Source organism: Triturus cristatus, chromosome 1_1, assembly GCF_964204655.1.
Source record: "Triturus cristatus chromosome 1_1, aTriCri1.1, whole genome shotgun sequence".
In the NCBI taxonomy this organism is placed as follows: domain Eukaryota; kingdom Metazoa; phylum Chordata; class Amphibia; order Caudata; family Salamandridae; genus Triturus; species Triturus cristatus.
The window spans coordinates 956,017,761-956,043,722 of record NC_140579.1 but is presented as its reverse complement, the minus strand read 5'-3'; the positions used below and the strand labels follow the sequence as shown (position 1 = coordinate 956,043,722).

Below are 25,962 nucleotides of genomic sequence, written 5' to 3'. Positions count from 1 at the left end.
ATGGCGGGGAGACTGCCACCATCAGCCTGTTGGTGGCGGTCTCCCCGCCATCATAATCGGCCCCTTAGTTTGTGGTACCACTTTTTTATATTAAAATGTTTTGCCTTAACACAACATTAACACATAAATGTGCAAATGTTATTTGTAGAAAAAACATGTGCATTTACATTTAGATTTACCATAGTTAATCAAGACCTGAATTTTAAAACGGCTACTGTAGTTTGCTATCTTGGTGTGTGTTACGTGAACATTTTATTTCTAGGTTAAGCTGGAGTTGTAATTACCGAGTACAATGTTACTTTGCCTTTTTTCCTATGTGAAGAAATGTTTTCTTTTATTTGTGATAATCATGAAATGTTTTAATGAATAGCATATTCACTAAAAACACTTGCAGGTTACAGGCTGGCTCCTGTACCTCATCTTGTTACAGATAGCATAAGTTTGAAGGACCATTAGAGAAGCTGTAGTCTGAAGAATCCTGCAAACCTAACGAGTATATAATTGCATCAGTATGCTTTTACTTGATTGGATAGTCTCATGAAAATTGAATGTAGGTGTTTAGATTGGTAAAATTGTGAGATTTAGGTTAGTGCAGTACAGATTAGAATTCAGGTTTGTTTTTGATGCAGAGCACAGTCAGAGATTTAGAGTGCTCTCCCAAGTGAGACAACTAACTTCCCTTTGTCTCTCCCTTTGAGGTGACTCCATGCTGGTTTGTCCTTTGATGTATAAGATTTTGATTTTATTTTGAATTGCATATTATTCTAAGCATACATATTTTGATCATTAAATGTTACTAATCTGATTTCTGCCTTCTGTAAACGTTTAACCTTTTACAAACCTTTATGGTTCAAAAACGTACCCATTCTGTCTTTCTTGTGGAGCTTATTGTGCTACACTTTTATTGAATTATATTGTTTTATTGACCAAGCTCTGTATGAAAATTTATTAATCTGACAGCGCTTTATGCTCCCTGAAATTTGCTTGGGAACACCACAAGCAAATTAAGAGCTAGTAATCAAAGGTGGGGTCTTCTGCAGGTGGGAGATTTCTGCCAGTCTGAATCCCTGCCTGACACCCTTGCGTATGCTGTATTGAGGAATACTGTATGCCTGGCAATAGCCCCATCTGCCACTGGGCAGAACGTGTCACCCATTACTATAATGAGAGACCTAGCATTTTTGCTGTAGACAAAACCACTAAACCACAACCTTTCATTTAGGGATCATAAATCTCTTTCGTGCATGACTACAGCAGTCAGTAGGGGACAGGTGATTGCTGACCTATTGAAATATTGACCCATTTGAGTTGGAAACATTTTTTTTCTTGGTATTGGCTCATAGTTCACCATTGTTTTCAAATGTGGATTATATTCTGGTTGTGGACTTGCATAATTCTAGTGACCAGGAGCATAATGTACTATAGATAATTTCCAAACAACAAGCTATGGAGTTTTCAAAATATTTATAGTTAAGGCTGTCTGTGGTTGTTTTGCAGGGTGGCAAAGTGTGAGCTGGTATAATGCAGAACCCTGGAGTTACAGAAAACGCCTACGTTCTGGTGGAATATGAATTTCAATACACAGAAAAAGATGGAAAAATAATCTCTATCAAACCCAATGAGAGATATTTACTTTTAAAAAAGACAAATGATCACTGGTGGCACGTGAGACGAGATGAGCGGTCAAAACCTTTCTACATCCCTGCCAAATATGTCAAGGAACTGCCCCCTGGAATACAACCATCAATTGGACTCATGTCTTACAATGAGCCAAATGAACTGCATCGCGCAGACTTTGTCGATGACACATCAGTTGTAGATTCTCAACAATATATGTATAAATTTGTCAGTGATAAAAATGATAGCCCATGTAATCCTCATATTCAGAAAAGTAACCTTCACCAGTCCCACCTTTCACAACAGGAGTCAGGCTCAAACCTGTCAATCCCTGACATTTTTGTTCCAGACATTGTTTGCAAAAGTTCAAGAGAGGATCTACTGCCGCAAATTGGAGAAGAAAGATGTAGCTCAAATATCTCATTGACGCCACTAAAAACGTTTGGAAGCTTTCATAGGCTTCACATCAGGAAGACAATGTATGGACCAGAGTTCAATGCCCCGTCTTCTATCCGTTCGTCTCAGTCGTTGGATGATCTCGCAAGGCTTACTCCTGAAAGGAAGGCTGGCGATCGCAGGTCAGAGGTTGTAGCTGGTGGTAGAGTTTACTCACAAGCGCAGGACAATTACAAAGTTCAGGTAAGGCACACGTACTGGATTTGTGTTTTGCATAAAATGTGTGACTGTTGGGAAGCCATTGTTAATACGTAGGATAGAATCTATGCTGTTGTACTAGCTGTAGAAAAAACAGAGGTCTATAAGTAATAGGTTTTTGTTTAACCTGTTTACACCAAGATTTTCGGAAGTTTATGGAGAATGGGCCTTATATCCCACCCTCAAAATACAGCCTTTGTTAATGGAAGTGAAACCCTTTATTCTTGTCTTATTTTATTAAATGACATCTATCCATTTACCCGTAGCCTATACTTTTAGCACTTTATGGAACACTCTCTCACTTTTCTTTTATATTTAAGTTGAAGAAATACGTTATTGTGTTTTCGCTGTCAAACTGTCAAATGCTAACATTACAATCCCAAAAGTAAAACATTAGAAGTTTTTCCAGTGTTCTAACATTTCCTATGTTTCTATTTTTATTTTTTTGTAAACCATCAGAATCAGCTTGCAATTCTAATGACATGTTCAAGTGTGCCACATTAAAGTGTGTTAGTGTGCAGTTCACTTTTACTGTTTGTAGTTTCTTAGGCATGCGTAGCTATCTGTTTTTAGATTTTCCTTTGGCACATCTATGACAACAAATGACAACTAGACTGCATCAGTGATACGAGGTGGTTTATTTCCAGCACAATTGAGTTTATTGGATTTTTTAAAGATGTATACAAGAGCTTAACGTTCAATCAAGTGCCTTTGCATTAACAGCTCTGACTACCTTCTATCTTCCAATCTTCCATTCAAGATGTAGTTTTCAGCCTTTCACATGCGTCAAGGAGTGTTCGTTCTATAGTTATAGGTTACGATATGAAGGTCTTGTTTCTGACCTCTGCTGTGGATGTGAGCAGTGTCGGGTAGGCAGCCTGTTTTTTAAAATGGTGCTCCTTATGGGAAACAAGCCTAGGCTACAATATACGCACTTTGTTTAAATGTCATCTGTGTGCTCAATCATTCTTTTGTTTTGCAGTGGGGGGTACATGTATGGGTTTTATGGAGTTAGCTTCGTTTGCATTACGTTTCACTGTCATGCAACTAAACGGGCCATCCACTGTAGAGAAACAAACACAGTTCTCTTAATTCAAAAGCCTGCATCTTTTTTCTTAATGTCTTTATTTTTTTTTGTGGTTTTTCCATCACAAAACATGAGAACATAACAAACAATTCAATGTCATAATAAATCATAGGTACAGCGCACAAAGAACCACAAATTATAGCACACTATACTTCCAGCTGCAAGCAGAGCAGAAATTAAAAATATATAATTCAGTCACATCTGGAAGCACAAAGGTACTCGAATGACCACAATGCACTCTGTATCACTGATTTAGTGTTTCACTCAGAATCTGTTTATTAGATTTTCAACAAACAGTACACAACAAGAACAAAGCAGTAAACTGCTTAATCTCGGTGTCAATACACGAATAGGCTTAAAGCATTTATATGCAGTACAATAACATCAGTTGCCACTCTGGGCGCCATTAAAACAGACCAATCCAAGGTCAGCCAGGGAAGCCAAGTGCAAGGAGGATTCAGCGAGGGGAAGGGCCAAGGGATGACAGGATATAAGGGAGGGCCATGTGTCTGCATTAGCTGGTATGTGGGTACGAGGGCCGCCTGCTTGGGAACGCAGTGCTCACTGTGCTCAGTGGTTTTGAGGGAGTGTCTCAAGAGGATCAAACAGGCCCCAACTGCTTTGGTTTAGCCCTACTCTCATAAGTAGCAGAGGGAGGGGTTCATTTTCAACAGAGCACTGTAACAGCCTTTTCTCCCAGTTATCCTCCGGTGGGCAACATTTTGTTGCATGTGGGAGCTGACTCAAATTGGGCGTGCAAGATCTGTATCTGGACACTCTAATGTAAGTGTTTCTAATTTTGCCCTACTCTGTTTACCAGAGCAGAGTATCAAAAGTATTAATAGCCTTTCTAGCTTTCATAAAGACTTCTATGTATATATATAGATATATATATACAGAGAGAGCGAGAGAGAGAGAGAGTTTTTCCTCAGAGTGAGCCACCTGAATATCAGGTACCTGAACCTATCTGTTTCACATTTGAGACCCAGTTAGGAAGCCTCCTATTAGGAATATCACAGAGTTGCCCCAGTTGGTTCTTAGGCCAGATCCTTTGCCAAATGTATAGAGCTCTGTTAGGGACTGCCCGAAGAGTGGAAATTACTTAAGGGCTCCAACACAGGTGCAAATAGTAAGGGTGAAATTGGACACCAGTCTAGAGATGCTATCTATGTTCCCACTATCAAAGATTATGCTATCTGTTTTCAGCCTTGCTCTGGGGTTGGTATCGCACCAAACTTAAATACTTCCTACCAAATCTATACTCAGTCAGAACTGTAAACATATAGCCCATTCTAAGGTGTTGCACACTTTTTTTTTTATAACAAAGGCAATAAATGCACAGTTCTTTTTCCATATGCTTTTTAGCATGCGATTTATGGGTGAGTTTACTAATATTCCTTAAAGTGGTGTGCCCTGGAATAACTCTGGAATGGTATTTATAAACCAGTGATTTCACTGACACCTGTATTAGGTTGGCCAGAACTTTACAAAGGATTTTAACATTGGTGTCCATCATGGGCAGGGATCTGTATGAGACAGGCTCCAAGGAGTTCTTATTGGCTTCCCATTCAATGATGATGATAGCCTCTCACATGGATGATGGCAGTCTATCACTCTACTTGTTTCAGTTGTACGCCTCAGGCAAATTTTTAAGGAAAGGAAGTGTGTAAGTCTTATACCAGTATGTAGGGAAGTAATCCTCCCCTGACGACCTCCCCTGGCCATCCTCCAATTGCCTCCTGTATTTCATCTTTTCTAATTTCCAATTCTAGTTTAGCTACTTGTTCTACTCCAAGTCTGCACTGAACCATTTGCCATGATTATTCCAGATATATCAGGCGAATATTCCACCTGTAGTGAACATTTATAAAGAGCAGTACAAAACAGTGTCATTGTTGTGTTGATATCTTCTTGGGTCACCACTCGCATCCCATTTGGCTTGTTTATGGCTAGTGGGACTGGGGCAGGTTTCTCCCTATATAGCAACCATGTCAATAATTTACCTGATTTCTTGTTCTCCCTATGTAGGCGTTGCCAGTATCTCTCAATGTGAATTTGGCCAAAGCATTCTGAGTTTACCCTGCCACCTTTTAGCTTCTATCAATTTAAGCTTGTTTTGAGGTTGTACAGCTTCCTATCTCTGTGATTGGGTCACTTTCTTGTTATGTAATTTGTTATGTTATGTTATTGGTGATTTATAACACGCACAGCTACTCAGAAGAGTGTCCCAGAGCAAGCCCAGAAAGAAACGTGAGCCAGTGAAAACAAAGGTAGAGGCAGAAAGGGGACAAGCTTAGTTGAATAAGAAGGTTTTTCTGTTTTTTTCTGAACTGAATAGGGTTTTGAAGACAGCGGAGCTCCAGGGAAAGGGAGTTCCAAGACTTAGTTGCAAGATAAGACAAGAAACTGCCCCCCTTTCTTTTCAAACGGATTCTGGGTATGGAGGTCAGGCAAGTGTTTGAAGAGCGTAAGATTCTGCCCGGGACATAATACGAGAATCGGTTCCTCAGATACGCCGGACCGTACTTGTAGAGAGCAGCATGGGCCGTAACTAAGGCCTTGAACATGACCCTAGCTTTAATCGGCAGCCAATGCAAGTTGCGTATATGTTGCCTCACGCTAATGTGTTTGGGTAAGTCGAGCAGCAGCCGCGCAGCGGCGTTCTGCACAACCTGCAACTTATCCATAAGATAGCCTGGGAGGCCCACATACAATGCGTTAGCATAATCAAACCGGGAGGTGACAAGGGCACGGACTACAGTTTCTTTGGCGGAGAGAGGCAGCAGGGGCAAAAAAATTCCAAGAAGCTTCAGAATGCCGAAACATGTACCTGTCAATTTACTAATCTGATTAACAAAGCTGAGTTTTTCATCGAACCAAATCCCGAGGTTTTTTCACTGGAAGACCCGAAGGGGATGGACGAGGGGCATCAGCAGGCCAGCAGTCATGCCAAAACATCGCAGGAAATGCCCCAAAGAACCATATCTCTGTTTTATCCTCATTGCATTTCAGCTGGGCTGAAGCAAACCAGTTGAAAACCGCAGACAGGCAGGTTCTGACGTAAAAAGTAGTGGACTCGTGCTTTTCCAGGTGAATAGCAGCTGGGTATCATCGGCGTACGCTACCACTTTTGCACCAAGATCCTCGGCTAACTGGATTAAAGGGGTCATATACAGGTTAAATAACAAAGGACTCAGTATGGATCCCTGAGGAACCCCTGTTTGCACGGATTGAATCGTAGATGCGAAAGAGGGGATCCAAACTTGCTGGGTTCTGCCGTTAAGGAAGGACTTTAACCATTCCCACGCGGCACCAGCAATACCTAGCCTCTGTAAGCGGGCCAGAAGAAGAGTGTGGGGGACAGTATCAAATGCGACCGATAGGTCCAAAAGGACCAGAACTGCCCTGCCCCCAGCATCTAACGTCTCCTGGATGGCCTCCGTGGTTTCCACCAAGGCAGACTCAGTGATATATGAGGCACGGAATCCAGATTGAGCTGGATGCAGCAAGCCCTGCTGTTCAATGTAGTGGGTCAGCTGTTTATTGACCAGTTTCTCACAAACCTTGGCCACGCCGGAAGCAGAGAGATGGGACGATAACTGGACGGAGTGTGGGGGTCCAGAGTTGGCTTTTTTATAAGCGGGACCAGCAAAGCCTGCTTCCAGGCGGGAGGAACTGAGGCCGACCGCAGAGATGCGTTAATCAGCTGGTTCACCAGAGGATTGATGACTACAGCATCACACAGCGGCTGGAGAGGGGAGCCAGATTTTAAAGAGGTCAAGGCAGCAAGGGACTCGGCCAGGGGTATGACAGAAAAGGAGGAAAAGCCAGTTTCAGTGTCAGACACGGTAGTAAGGTCCGCGGGCACCTGATTGGTCTGAGCCGCTGGCGTGCTAAAGAGCAATTGAAGTGATCTAACTTTATTCATAAAAAAGTCAGAAAGCTCTTCGCACCAGGCAAGGGAGGGAGTGTGGGCATTGTTTATGGCTTTTGGCGACACATAGCTTTTAACAACATTAAACAGCTCCTTGGCATTATTGCCTGACATGGCGATACGATCGGCGTAGAAACAGCGTTTCACTGCAACGATCGTGATTGTCTCTTAGCCCTGGATGCTTTATTCATATAGGTTTCCCTCGACATTGCCTTCATGACTTCCCATTAATTTGTTTTTGTTGATTCCCAGTTATCTTGGAAATACGTCAAGATTGTAGAATCTATGTCTGTGCAAATGGTTGTATCTGTCAGTGCCTGTGGGTTTAACCTCCAAATAGGTATACTGGCTTGAGGTCTGTCAGCGAGGAGTTCCATCAAGAGAGGAGAATGATCTGATAAATAATACCAGTTTAAGTACTGAATTTTTACAACATTCAAACTAATAGTTTGCAAGGTTAGTATCCTGTCTCCTCTTCTGTATTGTGTGTAGCTGAGTAGCACGAGAATTGTTTTGCATCACGGTGGAGTTTTTTCCAGATGTCTTTGCATCCATATTCAGCCATGAGCTTAGATAGCGTGGTGGTCATAGCTGATTTTATATGGTCCCTGGGGGCTGTTTTTTTTATAGTTCAGTCCAGAATACAATTAAAGTCTCCTGTCCAGATCATATAGATGTCCAGATATGTGGCTACACGCCCTACTCGCCGCCACAGACGACATCCGCACCCTCCTGAGTCCTGGACCAAGGCCACTCCACAGACCTCATCCTACTCGACCTAACAGCGGCCTTCGACACCGTCTCCCACCGCACACTAGTCGCCAGACTACACGACGCCGGCATACAAGGAGCAGCCCTGAACTGGATCCGATAATTCCTCACCGGAAGAAGCCAAAGGATCAGACTCCCACCCTTCCTCTCCGACCCCACGAAAATCACCTGCGGAGTCCTGAAGAAATAAAAACCTTTCTATGGGTTCACTGATACACCTGGTCCTTTAACCCAACAAAGAAGAGATTGGCACGGAAGCTGTAATATCAAAAAGAAATATTTATTAACCTCACGTGAGGGAGACTGCGTCATACAGTACCCTCAGGCCACTGTAGGAGACAGTCTAAGGAGTGCAGAGAACAAGGACCTTTTATACCCACACAGGGGCTCAAAAGGAGGCGGTACAAGTACACGTGAGAAGAGTTACACACATAGATGGTCATACAGAAAATGCACAGTCAACAAGTGGGAGAAGTAATGAGTTGCTGACATCAGTTAGAACAGCCTGACAGTTACAGTCTAAGGCAGGTGCATGAGCAGCTACAGACTCTTCTGAGCATGTGCAAGGCTCTGGCTAAGTGCTGAAAGAGTTAACTATATCACATGACACAAGCAGAATACAAGGGCAGTCAACAGTGAAGAGGGAGAAAGCACATGGCGAGCACATAGCCAACTAAAATGGCTGCCACAAACAAAATGGCTTCAGCAGATGCTAACAGCTATTGCAGCTAGTTTTCCACAGATGGCCGTTTTAGCATCAGCTGAAGACATCCGTTATGATCTAGAAGGAATATAGGAAATATTTTGCACATTTATTCTCATAAATTCATTAATATTCTGATCCATTGCTAGGTAGGCATTTTCATTCCTAAACATTTCATTAAGCGGGTATATGTAAGGTATAAGAAGGAGTACAAAGGGAACAGAGCATTAGGTCATAATTAACACACAGGTATCAGGAGAACACATATCTAATAAAAAAATATTTTCAATAGACTTTTCCAATGTTCTTTTTATGAGAGCTAGAGTATCACTTAATATACTTAGGAAGAGGGCAAAGAAGAATTTATCGATTGTTTAGCAAAATGTTTCTCTTGCAGAAAAACATTACCAATGCAAATATTAAAGAAAATACAAGGATCATTACAAAAATTATCCTGGATGCAGGGGACCAGGAGGACCAAACGGAGCCATGGGAATTGGGACGAGGAGCCGCAAAGGGCTGCTCCTCCTCAAAAATGGGACGACCAAAGGGGTACATTGCTAACAAAAAGAAGTCCTTGGGAAATTGAAGTCGCTGTACAACCAGCCAGAGGGGAGTCTTCTCCCTGTGTCCGTCTGAGCCTCACAGGCAGGCTCCTATTGTTCATCCATAGGTGGAACTGCACAACTTGCAACTCAAAAAAAAAATCACGGCCTAGTTTCAAGGGAAAAGTTTCTTCTTTCAGGATAGGGCAATCACCTTCCGGGGCTAATGCCCTCAGCGATCCTGTCCAGTGTCTCAGGCAGTGCACCAGTTTTCTTCACTTTAATCTAACAGGCACCAAAGGCACAGCACCTGTACCCTGAACTCAAGTCCTTCCCTAACTCCTGTATCGCTCCTCTGGCACACTGCACTTTCGTTGGGGCCACAGATTGTACCCAGTATGCCCAGGCATTCCTTGATCAACAAACAAAGGTGTAAACTTTCATTTATTTCACAGCCAGGATTCAGGGGCGTGATGCTGAAGTACCTGAAGCAACCCTTGTTTCAAAGGGGGTCACCTCAAGCAAAAGCCTCCTTGCTGTCCTGGTCGGTCTGTGACTCTCAGCTGGGCACCAAAAACTGGATACACAAAGGATCAATTCTCCATTCTGATTTGTGACCCCGTCTTTCGCCCAAGACAGTGGCAGGGGTACAAACTTCACGTCCCAGTGCTTCCGGCTTTCTACCTTCACTGAGGTCCTAGTTGCAGGCAATGCCTGTGCTGGTTACCTTCACCTTGGCTTCAAGCTGGACTGGTGCTGACTCCTCAGGCTGGATCTGATGTCCAGACTGCTCTGGCAATGGTTGTAAGGCAGCAAATATCTATTGGTGGACAGAACGAAAGGTCTTTAGACAAGGCATACAATTAATCTATCAACAGAGAGGATAGTCTCAGAATACCTTCTCAGTCTTGGGGCACCCCATACATTAGCAAGGCACCCAAGAACCACTTCATCTATCTAACATTGTATGCTTAGGACCATGCTCTCATGTTATAGGCGCAGCGGTAAAATTTAAAACTGCTATTTTAACAGGGATTCTTTTTACATAAAGAACTAAAAAACTCAACGTAGTGGGTACATACATTTCTCCAGCAGAACATGTTGTAACAAACAGACTCCTATAAAACAATATTTTCCTTCAAAAATGTTTGCTGAGGATCACATGGGCGTCTTCCCTGACATTATAAACCTTATGCATTCTACTTTTCACGATGTGGACTATGCAACATCATTTTCAAAGGAAAAAACCCTATTCACTAGCTCTAATAAGGGCTGTCAGCTGAATTACACAGACTAACTAATAAAAGACCAGCAATGCCCTTGCAAAACTGTATGTAGCATGAGAATAACATATAGTTTCCCCTGAAAGGTCAAATAAGGGAACAGCAATCTGGACTACTCATCCTTTCATAATTTTATCAGACAGGATGGGCAGTAACATGATTGATTTTTTTATTCATTTTATTAATTCTAACAATTTAAAAACAGTATTACTGAATAGCCATTTAAATGTCTCATGGCCGTTTCGTAGACAGTTTAGACAGGCTCAAAAGAGAGTAAGAAAAAGAGAGAGAAAACATAAATTTGCTTACCCTTAATTAGCCCAGGAGCTAACCTCCTTTCCCCCATTTCAACAGTAGGAAACCTGAAACAGGTGAACTTCTGTCGACACTATCTACCCCTATGTTTGGCAGCTGGGCACAGACAAACTTGTAGGAGGTAAATAGCACATTGAGCTAGCTAGAAAACATTAATAACCAACTACCAATTCCTTTAGCAATTGTACTAGTGTAACATGAGGGCACATGAATGCAAACTGAATTTCATTGCCTCCTTATTGTAGCCCTTGCACAGTAATCTTTAAACTAAAAACACTAGTGCTATATACATGGCAGAGCTATTCTCTGCATATGACCTACAAACGCTGCTATACCTTGATAATGTTATTCAATAGGATAAACCCCACCTGCAGAGCTCCTAAACTTGTATTATGGCTCAAGAAAACAGTGATATCCCCATGTGCTTCTAACAGAATATGCAATATTTCCTGTAGCTAATGTTAGCAAAAACAGATCTGTAGTGCTTTACCCTACAATGTGAGAATCAGGACTGTCACAGTGGCTCCCTGCGTGGAAGTTTCACATTCAGTAGGGCTGGTCAGCTCTAAAAACAGACCTTGGCCTTTGATCCTTAATCCTGTTGTCCCCTGTCAGTAAGGCTATTCCATGCGGTCTTTCCAATTCAAAGCAACTCTGAAGAATCACAGCTGAAAGGCAGTCCTGTTCCGTACCTTTGGTCTAATAAATTTAATGGTAGGATAATAACTTCTGCTGGTTTCTTTATACTTATTTTCATTTGTGTGCAGTGTGTGGTGTGCTTTGTAGCAGTTTAGAGGTCAGCTGCTTGTTCTATACTTGCATGAGTGTATTACTGAAGCCTGCGATCAGTTTGAAAACTGCCCTGAGTGGCAGAACTGCTTTTAAAAAGTAAATTTTGCCCAAATTCGACTTTGGTGGTATGGGCACTTAAAAAATGAATAACCTACACTGTTTTGGCATATTAGGGACCCCCAGAGTGTCCTCTAGATATCCCAGGAATGGGGGATCAGAAATGTATAAGGTATACCCTTAAAAAATGAGTTTTTATACGCCTGGGTAAAGAGAAAGTTCACTCCCTACATTGTTGTTAAGTGCTACTTAAATTCAACTTTGATGCTAGGAGCTTATATTTTTCACAGTATGATTATTACACATTACAAAGATCAAAAACCGATTTTAGTGCAATTATGTTTAATACATTTTTTTTCATATAGTCACATTTCTTTTTTTTTATTATCACCAACCCTTTTGATGTTTCCACATATGAAAAGCAAGCCTCATTCCTTCCCTTTTGCCTTTAAATGCATTTATTTATAACACTAAGCACAGAAGCTTTACTTAAACCTAAAATAGCTTGCACCACTTTTTAAAGAGCAGTGATTATCAGATCCACAGATGTACTTATATAAAGAGCAACAAGAAAGAAAATCCCTACTTTTAATCCTTTCACTGTTATCCAAAATAATGAAACTGTCTTTTCTCACTTTTAAAATCAGTAGTTGTTAACGCATGTGCCTTCATACAATGCTTCCCATGGCTTAATCTGTAATTTAGTGGCTAGAAATAACCATGTGTTAATTACTCAGCTGTGCTCTGACCAGCAGGCGTCAATGTCTACGCCTTTCTCAGGAAAAAACCCCTTTGCTGTATTGAAATGTCCTGAAAAAGTTTAATCTCCTTTTGGTGTGTCAGACAGCTCCTTCTCAGTGAGACAGCTTAAACACAGCTGTTTGAAAGCTCTTTTCCTGGTGCAGGAAATGTAAGCACGGTTCAATCTATTTAAAAGTCAGGCATTGCAAGCCAGTCAAAATCTATCGTTCTGAATGTTTGTACACAAGATGCGCTTTTATTTAACCAGCAACTAATTACTCAGATAATGTAAATTCCTTTTAATATCTAATACAATGTATCTAAGGAGAATGCTGTAACATTTTATATTGAGTCCTAGGTGTGTAAAGCACCGAATTGTTTTCTTCCTTTCTATGAGACCTATTGTATTTCTATTGATTGTGAATTCTAATTAATCTTTACCATTGTGGCAATTTGCACATCCAGATTTTGTTACTATTTTACTTCCAATGTGCTATTTAGCATGTTACATAATTCATTTCTTGAATTTTAAAATGTAATTCTTTCAATGACATTTGCATAACAGAATAACAACAAAAACCCAATTGAGCTTATTCCAAACATTTTCAACAATGGGGTCATACACTCAGAACACACAAAACTGCTTGTTTAAAGCAAGCCATTCTCACACAAAAAGCATAGTCTGCTTACTGAAACAAGTACTTTCAAGCATGTCAGTCCACAACCACATACAACAACAAAAAATTAACCCACAAATCAACACTCAGGACAAAGCAAGAGACAGCCCACAGACTGTACTCGAACCAGACCATTTGTAAATACTAATTGTAAGTCATATTTACAAAAAGAGCTCTAAAAAAAAGAAGGTTCAGAAATTACACCAAGAGACATAGACAGCCAAAAGACTGCCATATTAAAAACCCAGGCGCAAGCCTCAGACCTTTTTCAAAAATACACCAAATTTCTAGTTTGACTGGCAGAACACTCAAAAGCGCTCTGCATATCACCACTTATGAATGTTACTAAGTGCACAGACCCGGATCCTTTGTATAGATATATTTGGTTCCATGATGTACTAGTCACCAGGGAAGAAATATCATTTTTTTAATATACCTAAACCTATTTAGGTTTCCCTCTGGGGGGAGTCAGCTGAGTACTTTCAAGATTCACATTGGTACCTCCAAGAAAGCAGCACATTCTACGAAGTGCGCTTGAAAAAAGGCATGCCAAGAATATTGTAAGATATACAAAACTATACACAAAGTAGCACTTAACTCAAAGTGGGCCGTTCACGTTTTCACAGTTTCTCATTACCTGCCTATACAAATTGCAATTTGCATATTTCCAAACAAGTCAAAATGTTGGCCAAACGAGCAAACAAATGTCGACGACCTTACCAAGCACAAATCTCCAGCCTACCACTGCCAAGTTCTGAGTGACCTAACAGTCGTTTTGGAATACTCACGCCAAAGAAGGTCTCATTTGGGAGCGGCTAACACCTGGAGGACCAGAGCAGGGAAACCAGAACCGCATTGGTCTGCAAAGACAAAGAATCCATGCGCAGTGCACCTCCTCAATAGATCCCTGTCCTGTCCTCCTCAGTAGATTCCTGTCTCCTGTCAAGACCACTCCCTTGGATAGCCGCTTGTCAGATGAGGTCCCTATTTGGGCACCATTTGAAGAAATAAAAACCTTTTTAGGAGTTCACTGATACACCTGGTCCTTTAACCCAAGAAAGAAGAGATTGGCACGGAAGCTGTAATATCAAAAATAAATATTTATTAACCTCACATGAGGGAGACTGCGCCATACAGTACCCTCAGGCCACTGTAGGAGACAGTCTAAGGAGTGCAGAGAACAGGGGCCTTTTCTACCCACACAGGGGCTCAAAAGGAGGCGGTACAAGTACACATAAGAAGAGTTACACACATAGATGGTCATACAGAAAATGCACAGTCAACAAGTAGGAGGAGTAATGAGTTGCTGACATCAGTTAGAACAGTTACAGTCTAAGGCAGGTGCATGAGCAGCTACAGACTCTTCTGAACATGTGCAAGGCTCTGGCTCAGTGCTGAAAGAGTTAACTATATCAAATGACACAAGCAGAATACAAGGGCAGTCAACAATGAAGAGGGAGAAAGCACATGGCGAGCACATAGCTAACTAAAATGGCTGCCACAAACAAAATGGCTTCAGCAGATGCTAACAGCTATTGCAGCTAGTTTTCCGCAGTCCCACAGGGTTCATCACTGAGCCCCATCCTCTTCAACAGCTACATGGCTCCCCTCGCAGCCATCCTCCGACAACACGGCCTCAACATCGTATCCTACGCCGACGACACCCAGTTCATCCTCTCCCTCACCAAAGACCCCACTACTGCCAAACTCAACTTCCAGAAAGGAATGCAAGATGTCGCAGTCTGGATGACCAACAGCTGCCTGAAGCTCAACGCCATGAAGACAGAAGTCCTCATCCTCGGTACCACCCATTCTGCATGGGACAGCACCTGGTGGCCGACCGCCCTCGGAAGCCCACCTATCCCCTCAGGCCACGCCACGAACCTCGGCATTGTACTCGACTCATCACTCACCCTGAACCGACAGGTCAACGCTGTTACCTCCAGCTGCTTCAACACCCTCCGCATCCTCGCAAGACCTTCAAGTGGACCCCCCCTGAGTCAAGGAAGACAGTCACCCACGCACTCATCACCAGCAGACTGGACTATGGAAACGCACTCTACGCTGGCATCAACAAGTCCCTACTCCACAAACTCCAGATACAGAACACCGCCACCTCGGCATCCCCTGACACGAACACATCAGCCAACACCTACGAAGTCTCCACTGGCTCCCCCTGGAGAAAAGAGTCACATTCAAAATCCTCACTCACGCCTACAAATGCCTACACAACAACGGACCCAAATACCTCAACGACAGAATCAACTTCCACGTACCCAAAATAAACCTCTGATCTTCCAACCTCGCACTGGCCGAAACCCCACACATCCACTGAGCCAGAGCAGGCGGAAGATCCTTCTCTCACATTGCAGCCAAGACCTGGAACGAGCTACCGGCAGACATCAGCTGCACCCCCTACCTGAACACCTTCAGGAAGGCCCTCAATACCTGGCTCTTTGGCTAAACAGATCTGGGAACCCCCCCCTCAGTGCCTTGAGCCCCTCATGGGTGAGCAGCGCACTTACAATTTCCTGATTGATTGATTGATTGATTGGCTTCCAAATCCAATATGGCCCCAAAGGAAGTTTTGTTGTCTTGATTCAGAGCATAAATGTTCAGTAGACACATCTCTCTACCATCCAGTACCCCGCATACCAACACATATCTCCCCTCAATGTCAGCAGTAGACTGTCTGTGGTGTAAGGGTAATTCTGGAGCCATCCATTTCAAAACTCCCCTGGCATAGGATGACAAGGTATGTGAGAACATTTGTCCACTCCACTTCATCTTGAGTTTCTCCTCCTCTGCATCCGTGAGATGCACCTCTTGTAAAAATGGAATCTTGTTGTAAACATGAGTGGACTTTGTAGCTTTTAACAAAATTAGTGAGTCGGCCGACATTCCAGGTAACATGCTTAATAGTTCGTGCCATTATCACAAAAGAGGGTTATATTTCAGCGTCCCATGTATGTTTAAAATGATTGTGATATTTCCAGTATCAACTCCACCTATTTACTGGGGACTGGACATAATCAATGTAAGCTGACATCAGTTTTGTCGTAGCTAAAACAGCTTCTAACCCTCCTTTTACCCTAGCAAGCACTCTTTATGGATTGATACGCAAAAGAAAAGGTTACTAAGTGTCTATGCAAGGTCTACATTCTAGGAACGACAACTACGCTAACACTGTATCCTCAATTACTGTTTATTCTAGTGTAGGAGAGTGCTCATCAAGCATCCCCACCCATTCCCAACATAGGCTAGGTGACACTTCCCAGCACCTCTAAACTAAATTCAGCGGAACTCTGCCCACTCAGGACCGCTGTGCTGCTAACAGCAGCAGTGGCGTTCTCCCAAAATGAATCTTAACCCCTCTGCAGCTCCCGCTTCACTTCCATTAAACTGTTGTTCGCCCCCCTATGAAAAGGCAGAGAACTCCTTATCTGGCCCTGCAGGTTGAGGGCCACAGGGCCTTTTTAAGGTCGACTGCAACCAACCCATGCCAGGTGTCGTGGAAGGGCTCAGGTATCAAGGAGTTATTTCTGTGAATTACATATTCACAGACTCATTACCGACCACAGGGGCTGGGTCTGCCCATCCAATCCGGGTGCACACTCAGGCACCCTGGCAAATCAAGCGCCAAAATGCCATTGTTCCTAACCACCACCATTCAGTCATGACATGGGGATCCATGGCTCTTGGCATCTATAGCAGCCTACCAAGTCAGCCTAGCCGTCCTGAAAGGATGACACTTTTGGGGCTGTAGAAGGCTCCTCTCCGGTCTGTCAGCTAGTTCCAACCAGTCCCAGACCTCACCTGGTGACGTGAAAAAGTGTGACCACCTGTCGAGGATTACGTGTACCCTTGCTGGGAAAACAATTTATGTTTCACTTTGAAGTACATTTTGTTTCACAGCCTTAAAGCACTTCCTGAGCTTTGGAACTTTTTGAGTGTAGTCAGGAAAGATCCTTATCATCTTATCTTCAAACTTTGGATTTCCAATTCTAGTTGCTTCCTCAAGGGTAACATCTCTATCCCTGTAGTTAAGAACTTTAGTAATGATTGCTGTGGGAAGTACACCAAGTGGAGGAAGACGAGGATGCACCAGAGTCCTGTGGACCCTCTCTGTATAATAAGGCATGAATATAGGCCCTTTGGTTTGAGGCTGACCCATCACTCAAAGAAATGTTCCTGGTTCTTTGACTCCACTCCCTCCAGAAATCCAACAAAGTTGAGGTTGCCTTATTAGGATCTACCCTCTTCATCTTTGAACCCCCTAAATTCTAGTCTAATATAAATAGCAGGCATGTACAAACACAACATCAAACATTAGTAAAAAAAAGATAACATTCATTAGAACATTGGAATGTTGGAAGCTCCATTGAAAACAATGGAGTGCTCCGGGCTTATAATGGCTGGTATAAGCCCGGAGCACCAACATTCCGATGTGTCTTTGTTCACAGCTCTGGCTGTGAACAAAGACTTCAGGGAGCCGGAGGGGATTTCAATCCCCTTGCGCACCCTGAAGGCTTTGTTTTGTTAGAACATTCTGCCCTCTAGTGGCAGAATGTTCTAATAGCCTTATAGCCCTTCGTAGCAGGGCTATACCGGCTTTTAAAGTCCCTCTGCTTTGTTAAAGTCCCTCGCCTTCGGCTCGGGCCTTTAACGCTGTAGCGGGCCTTTAACAGCCGGTATAGCCCGCTACGGCGGGCTATAAGGCTATATTATAAAATTGGAATGTTGGAAGCTCCATTGAAACAATGGAGTAGCTCTGGGCTTATAATGGCTGGTAAAAGCCTGGAGCTCCAACATTCCAAATCTTCTTTGTTCACAGCTGAGGCTGTGAACAAAGGCTTCAGGAAGCCTGAGGGGATTTCAATCCCCTTGCACTCCCTAAAGCCTTTGTTTAATTTGTTAGAACATTCTGCCCTCTAGTGGCAGAATGTCCTAATAGCCGTATAGCATTTCGTAGCTGGGCTATAACGGCTAGTAAAGGCCCGCTCCCTTGTTAAAGTGCCTCGCCTTCGGCTCGGGCCTTTAACGCTGGAGCGGGCCTTTAATAGCCGGTATAGCCCGCTACGGCGGGCTATAAGGCTATAGTAGTACACAGAGAGTAAGACACACCCGTACAGGCAACCTAAGGTATATCAATACATGCACATACACACAGAGAGCACAAGTACAAAAACAACATCAAACATCTATATAGATAGATTATAGTCCATCAGTACACATCAGTACACAGAAAATGAGACACATCAGTACAGGCACACCAATGCACATTCGTAGATACGTATAAACACAATAGCCCTTTACAAACACATTATCAGACATCGTTACATGTACATTAACATACATTAGTACATGCATATCCAGTATGCCTGTACAATCACTTCATCAAATATCAGTAAATGTAGATTGACATACCTAAGTAGCCAGAGAATAACCCACACCAGTACAGGCACACTAGCACACATCCATACACGCACATACAAAGAGGGCCTTGCACAAACACAACATCTAGCATTGGTGCATGCAGATACGCATCCATTAGAACAGAGAGAGTGATATACTGCAGTACACCAGCGCATAAGTACCTATCTGTATAAGAAGAGGCGAACATTTACATGTATCATTGAAAGGATACAAAATTGGTATTTCACATTTACAGGCACCAGCACACAACATACAACAAGAGGGATCTAAGAGCTCAACAGATCAGTATCTGTCTTATTAATTAGGAGTATGAATAATCCAGGTAAATTTAAAAACACAAAAGTACTCCTCCATATACCCATCTCCCTTAGTATAGTAAAATATAAACAGCATGTACTCACCTTTATGTAATTCATCCCACATGCATTTCCTAGCACTTCATTCAGATACTTTACAGTACTGGTGTGTGTTCCTAAAGATTCTTCTCTCACACCACTCTACAGAAACCTAGTAAGGTGCAGACAAATATTCCTCTGTGTGTATTACTTCTTTCAGCTGAGTCCCTAACGTTTGTAAGGAGGTTCCATTAGGGTGTATAGCACCCTGTTCTTCTACCCACCCCTAAACCCTAAAATACCTTTACAACGTGATACCCTTACCCACCCCTAAACACTAAAATTACCTGTACCACCCTATGCATTTACCTACCCCCAAATCCTAAAGTACTCTTACCACCATATATCTCTACCCACCCATTAACCCTAAAACACCCTTACAACCCAATGTACCTACTCACCCCTAAACCCTAAAATACCCCTTATCACCCTACACCCTCCCATACATATATATATATATATATATATATATATATATATATGTCACCGAAAAAACCATAGGTTTCAGGCCTGATATAGTTAGGAATTAGCATTTAAAAAACCCTAGAAATTCACTGAAAAACCATAGGTTTTAGGGGTGTTACAGTCAGCTGGACATTTCACTCGTACAAAACCATTAAATTTCCTCCGATATAGTTAGTTGTACTAACTACATCTCGGTCGCCCGCAATCCACTGCTGATGATGTCACATATTACATCATTCATGACATGGTCAGTGACATCACTGATGACATCTCAAATGACATCACTGATGATATCATTCAGTGAATGTGGTTTGGTTCGTTATTTAAATATGTTTCATATATATATAGCAATTTGCATTGAAGAATGAGTGGATATATAAATATAAATATCTGGATGGAGGATTTAGTAGCAGTGTGATTGACTGTTTACTTGACTAATTTATAGTGTCGCACTAAATATATTGGATAGTGACTAAACTGTGTGAATATCTGTATCACTTGTTTTGTAAATTGCTGCACCAGTTGGTTACTAGCTACGTGAAAGTCTACATTAGTTATTGATTAGTTAACTGAGTATTTGTATGGGAGAGTGAATGTGTGTGTGGTTCGGTGGGGGGTGTGTGACAGCCCAAAGATGTGTGAAAAGTTGATTCAGTAGGTATCTGAAGTTAAAACTACATGTTATAACAGTTGTTTGGGTGAGTGAATATCTTTATGGGTGTGGTGGTGAGCAAATATATGTCTCAATGGTACATATCCAACAAACTAGAAAAATAAAAGCCAGTGTATGTGTCAGTTGTATATAAATAAGTATACATAAGACTCAGTGATTGTATGAGTGACTGTATGGATAACTGTATACCTGTAATAGTGATTTTATAACACACTAAGTATGAGTTACTATTTATATGAATAGATGAAGTGGTGTTTACTTTGTATAAGTGTGTAGCTAAGTAAAAGTAAGTATGATCCATTGTTTGCATAAGTGAGTAGGATGACTTCATAAATGATTAGGATGTGTGCTGGTGTGTAATGTCGATATAGGTGTATAAGTATATTTGATAGTGTTCTATTGATCATTGACAGCATGTATGAGTGAATCTATAGGTAAGTGATTAGATGTGTGTATAGATCTAGGAATCCCTGAGTGGGTGTTTAGAAACTTGTATTGGTGTGTCAATGGTTTCAAATATGGCACTCTGTATTTTACAGTGAGTGATGAAAGGTTATACTAGTGTATGATGAGGTGTATCTGATTGTCACGTGGATGATGTCATCAGTGATTTCATCAGTGATGTCATTTGAGATGTCATCAGTGATGTCACTGACCATGTCATGAATGATGTAATATGTGACCTCATCAGCAGTGGATTGCGGGCGCGCGAGATGTAGTTAGTACAACTAACTATATCGGAGAAATTTCAATGGTTTTGTACGAGTGAAATGTCCAGCTAACTATAACACCCCTAAAACCTATGGTTTTTTCAGTGAATTTCTAAGGTTTTTTAAATACTAGTTCCTAACTATATCAGGCCTGAAACCTATGTTTTTTTCAGTGAATTTCAAAGGTTTTTTAAATGCTAATTCCTAACTATATCAAGCCTGAAACCGATGGTTTTTTCAGTGAATTTCAAAGGATTTTTAAATGCTAATTCCTAACTATATCAGGCCTGAAACCTATGTTTTTTTCAGTGAATTTCAAAGGTTTTGTAAATGACAATTTTCAATGTATTAATTGTTATACTGATTTTTTTGATACTGATTTACTACATTTTTTAAACTATTTATTTTTAGATATTTTATTTTTTTAATTACATTATAATTACATTATACATTACAATACAAAATATACTTTCTGAGAATGAATTACTTTAGTTTAAATACTTTGCAAATAGGCAATAGAATTTTAAGTACAGTAGTTACAGTTGTTGCAATGGGCAACACAATTTCAAACACAATGCAACATTGAGCTCAATGTGAATTTCTAGTCAAATGCAATTAGTTACTTTAGAGATTACTTTTCTAACCACAGGACTGGATCCTAGATTCCGTCCTTGGACATCTCCTGTAAACAGTTGAATAAAAGCGTTTTGGTTACAGTAGTGATTTTTAAGGAATATTATTGCATTTTAAAAGTTTACACTTCGAAATTTTTTCACATATAATCACCAATGTGATCCTAGTGCAGAAAATTCACTTAGCAGGTAAGTAGTGTTATCGTTAGTTTTTCTAACTCAGTGGTGGATCCTGGATCCAGCACTGGTGCATCTCCTGTAAACAGTTGAAAGAATGTGTTTAAGTCATACAGACAATTTTTTAGGAATATTTTTCGTTTGTGAAAATAGACAGAAACTTTTCTGCTGAAAACCACACAATGGATTCCTATGGAAGGAAATACAAGTTACTGGTAAGTACACTTAGAATTACTTTTCAGGGTCAGTGCTGGGCTAAAAGATGCAGCACTGGGTCCTCTCCTGATAACAGGTGAGTAAATCGGAATTCGTAGTTCGGCTGATTTTAGAGGAATATTTGTACGTTTCAAAACTCGACACTTGGAAACGTTTCTGCTGAAAACCACACAATGGATTCCTATGGAAGGAAATACTAGTTACTGGTAAGTACGCTTAGAATTACTTTTCAGGGTCAGTGCTGGGCTAAAAGATGCAGCACTGGGTTCTCTCCTGATAACAGGTGAGTAAATCTGAATTCGTAGTTCGGCTGATTTTAGAGGAATATTTGTATGTTTCAAAAATCGACACTTAGAAACTTTTCTGCTGAAAACCACACAATGGATTCCTATGGAAGGAAATACAAGTTACTGGTAAGTACGCTTAGAATTACTTTTCAGGGTCAGTGCTGGGCTAAAAGATGCAGCACTGGGTTCTCTCCTGATAACAGGTGAGTAAATCGGAATTCGTAGTTCGGCTGATTTTAGAGGAATATTTGTACGTTTCAAAACTCGACACTTGGAAACGTTTCTGCTGAAAACCACACAATGGATTCCTATGGAAGGAAATACTAGTTACTGGTAAGTACGCTTAGAATTACTTTTCAGGGTCAGTGCTGGGCTAAAAGATGCAGCACTGGGTTCTCTCCTGATAACAGGTGAGTAAATCTGAATTCGTAGTTCGGCTGATTTTAGAGGAATATTTGTATGTTTCAAAAATCGACACTTAGAAACTTTTCTGCTGAAAACCACACAATGGATTCCTATGGAAGGAAATACAAGTTACTGGTAAGTACGCTTAGAATTACTTTTCAGGGTCAGTGCTGGGCTAAAAGATGCAGCACTGGGTTCTCTCCTGATAACAGGTGAGTAAATCGGAATTCGTAGTTCGGCTGATTTTAGAGGAATATTTGTACAATGGTGAAGGAAGGGGGCGGGGCCTGAGGTGACGTGTGCAAACACGCCCTGTGGCGCGTTTCAAGTTGGGGAATTAATTCCTCTTCAATCCTGCGGTCCCCTGGGGGCCAACTAGCCCACCAGGTACCTCCAGTATGCGCCAGGGAGCTGTGTTGCAGAGAGGTGTTCAGAGGCCACGCCCCTTTTTACAACACTCTGCAACGCAGCTCCGTGGCACAAACTGGAGGTACCTGGAGGGCTAGTTGGCCCCTAGGGGACCTCTGGATTAAAGAGGAATTAATTCCCCAACTTAAAACACGCCACAGGGTGTGTTTGCACACTGATCACCCCAGGCCGCGCCCCCTACCTTCACCACTGTCCAAACGCGCCCCATGGCGCATTTTAAGTTGGGGGATTAAGTCCCCTTGAATCCTGAGGTCCCCTGGCGGCCAACTAGCCCACCAGGTTCCTCCAGTAAGCGCCACGGAGCTGCGTTGCAGAGAGGTGTAAAAAGGGGTGTGGCCTCATTACACCTCTCTGCAACACAGACCCCTGGCGCATACTGGAGGTTCCTGGTGGGCTATTTGGCCCCCAGGGACCCCCAGTATTCAAGGGGAATTAGTTCCCCCTCTGCAAACGCGCCAGAGGGCACGTTTGCCAGAGTGGTGCAAGGAGGGGGCGTGGCCTCCGGCCGATCCCGTTTTTTAATTTTTTTAAGAAGGGGGGCTGTGTAGCCCTCCTTCTTTTTCTAATTTATTGGCCCTGAGGACCCCATCCCCCAGGGCCTGCCCCCAATTTTTTTTAACAAAATATAAAAATCGAGAAGGGGGCCGCGTGGCCCCCCTCCCAAGGCCATAATTTGCCCCGGGGACCCCATCCCCCGGGGCATGGCCCTTTTTTAATTTTTTTATTTTGAAGGGGGCTGCCTTGCCCTCCTCCTGTGGCCACTTATGGCCCCGGGGACCCCATCCCCCAGGGCCGTTTAATTTTTTTTTTTGAGAAGGGGGGCCGCGTGGCGCCCCCTCTCGTGCCACTACTAGCCCCGGGGACCCCATCCCCCGGGGCTTGCCCTCTTGGTTGGGGGCCGTGGGGGGGTCCCCAATCCCCCCACGGTCCCAGCCGGCTCCCCGTGTCCTGCGGGAGCCGACATTGCTTTTCCACATGGGGAGCAGCTAACATGCTGCTCCCCCTGTGGAAAAGCAATCTGCTTTCCTATTTGGAAGAGAGAGCAGGTTTCCTGCTCTCTCTTCCAAATAGGAAAGCAGTTTGCAATGACAGGGTGGGAGCCGTGAGGCTCCCGCCGTGTCATTGCAAACTACAGTGTCTTGGGGGTGGGCACCCCGGGACACTGCAGGAGCCGGCCCTAGGGGGTGGAGGTCCCCAGGGCCTAGACAAGGTTTCAATGGTTTTGTACGAATGACATGTCCAGCTAACTATAACACCCCTAAAACCTATGGTTTTTTCAGTGAATTTCTAAGGTTTTTTAAATGCTAATTCCTAACTATATCAGGCCTGAAACCTATGTTTTTTTCAGTGAATTTCAAAGGTTTTTTAAATGCTAATTCCTAACTATGTCAAGCCTGAAACCTATGGTTTTTTCAGTGAATTTCAAAGGTTTTTTAAATGCTAATTCCTAACTATATCAGGCCTGAAACCTATGGTTTTTTCAGTGAATTTCAAAGGTTTTGTAAATGACATTTTTTAATGTATTAATTGTCATACTGATTTTTTGGATACTGATTTACTACATTTTTTAAACTATTTATTTTTAGATATTTAATTTTTTTAATTACATTATAATTACAATATACATTACAATACAAAATATACTTTCTCAGAATGAATTACTTTAGTTTAAATACTTTGCAAATAGGCAATAAACTTTTAAGTACAGTAGTTACAGTTGTTGCAATGGGCAACATAATTTCAAACACAATGCAACATTGAGCTCAATGTGAATTTCTAGTAAAATGCAATTAGTTACTTTATGGATTACTTTTCTAACCACAGGACTAGATCCTAAATTCAGTCCTTGGACATCTCCTGTAAAGTGCTGGGCTAAAAGATAGGTGAGTAAATCGGAATTCGTAGTTCGGCTGATTTTAGAGGAATATTTGTACAATGGTGAAGGAAGGGGGTGTGCAAACACGCCCTGTGGCGCGTTTTAAGTTGGGGAATTAATTCCTCTTCAATCCTGCGGTCCCCTGGGGGCCAACTAGCCCACCAGGTACCTCCAGTATGCGCCAGGGAGCTGTGTTGCAGAGAGGTGTTCAGAGGCCACGCCCCTTTTTACAACACTCTGCAACGCAGCTCCGTGGCGCTAACTGGAGGTACCTGGTGGGCTAGTTGGCCCCTAGGGGACCTCTGGATTGAAGAGGAATTAATTCCCCAACTTAAAACGTGCCACAGGGCGTGTTTGCACACATATCACCTCCGGCCCCGCCCCCTACCTTCACCACTGTGCAAACGCGCCCCGTGGCCTGTTTTAAATTGGGGGATTAAGTCCCCTTGAATCCTGAGGTCCCCTGGTGGCCAACTAGCCCACCAGGTACCTCCAGTATGCAAATCACAAAAGATGATGGACGGAATGTTGCACATTGGCAAAACATTCACCCCCAGTCACAGATCTGGGTTTAATCCATCGTTATTTTGCACACCACGCCACCCCAGTTCAGACATGGCCATATGCAAATCAGTCTTGACCCTGTGCCTCATGGGAACAGTCCAGCCCGAACTGCCAAGCCATGTCTTCCCTGGACCGGAATCAAGCATCCTTGGACCGGTTTCGTGGTATCACCCCTCTTCAGCCAGGATAGCTTGACTCCAGTGGCGTAGTGAGCACGGGACCCACATCTGGGCATACCCTTCCCACATAGGGTGAACAGCAAAACACAAAAGATGATGGACGGAATGTTGCACATTGGCAAAACATTCACCCCCAGTCACAGATCTGGGTTTAATCCATCGTTATTTTGCTCACCACGCCACCCCAGTTCAGACATGGCCATATGCAAATCAGTCTTGACCCTGTGCCTCATGGGAACAGTCCAGCCCGAACTGCCAAGCCATGTCTTCCCTGGACCAGAATCAAGCATCCTAGGACCGGTTTCGGGGTGTCACCCCTCTTCAGCCAGGATAGCTTGACTC

General features: G+C 42.6%; 1 protein-coding gene and 1 long non-coding RNA gene across 3 annotated transcripts in view; one reads left to right on the top strand and one right to left on the bottom strand.

Moving 5' to 3' along the window:
* Window positions 1–25,962, top strand: part of ARHGAP27 (Rho GTPase activating protein 27) — a 1,125,989-nt gene that overhangs the window by 258,719 nt on the left and 841,308 nt on the right. For both annotated transcript variants that reach the window (XM_085650850.1, XM_085650847.1), the window contains exon 2: window positions 1,498–2,256. In XM_085650850.1, the coding sequence (XP_085506976.1) occupies window positions 1,522–2,256 (735 nt within the window). In that variant the 5' untranslated portion in view covers window positions 1,498–1,521. The remainder of the gene's footprint in view (window positions 1–1,497; window positions 2,257–25,962) is intronic.
* The window catches only part of LOC146871373 (uncharacterized), a 198,047-nt gene continuing 180,412 nt past the window's right edge, over window positions 8,328–25,962 (bottom strand). Inside the window, exon 2 of the long non-coding RNA XR_014980992.1 lies at window positions 8,328–10,131. This is a non-coding gene — a long non-coding RNA (uncharacterized LOC146871373). The remainder of the gene's footprint in view (window positions 10,132–25,962) is intronic.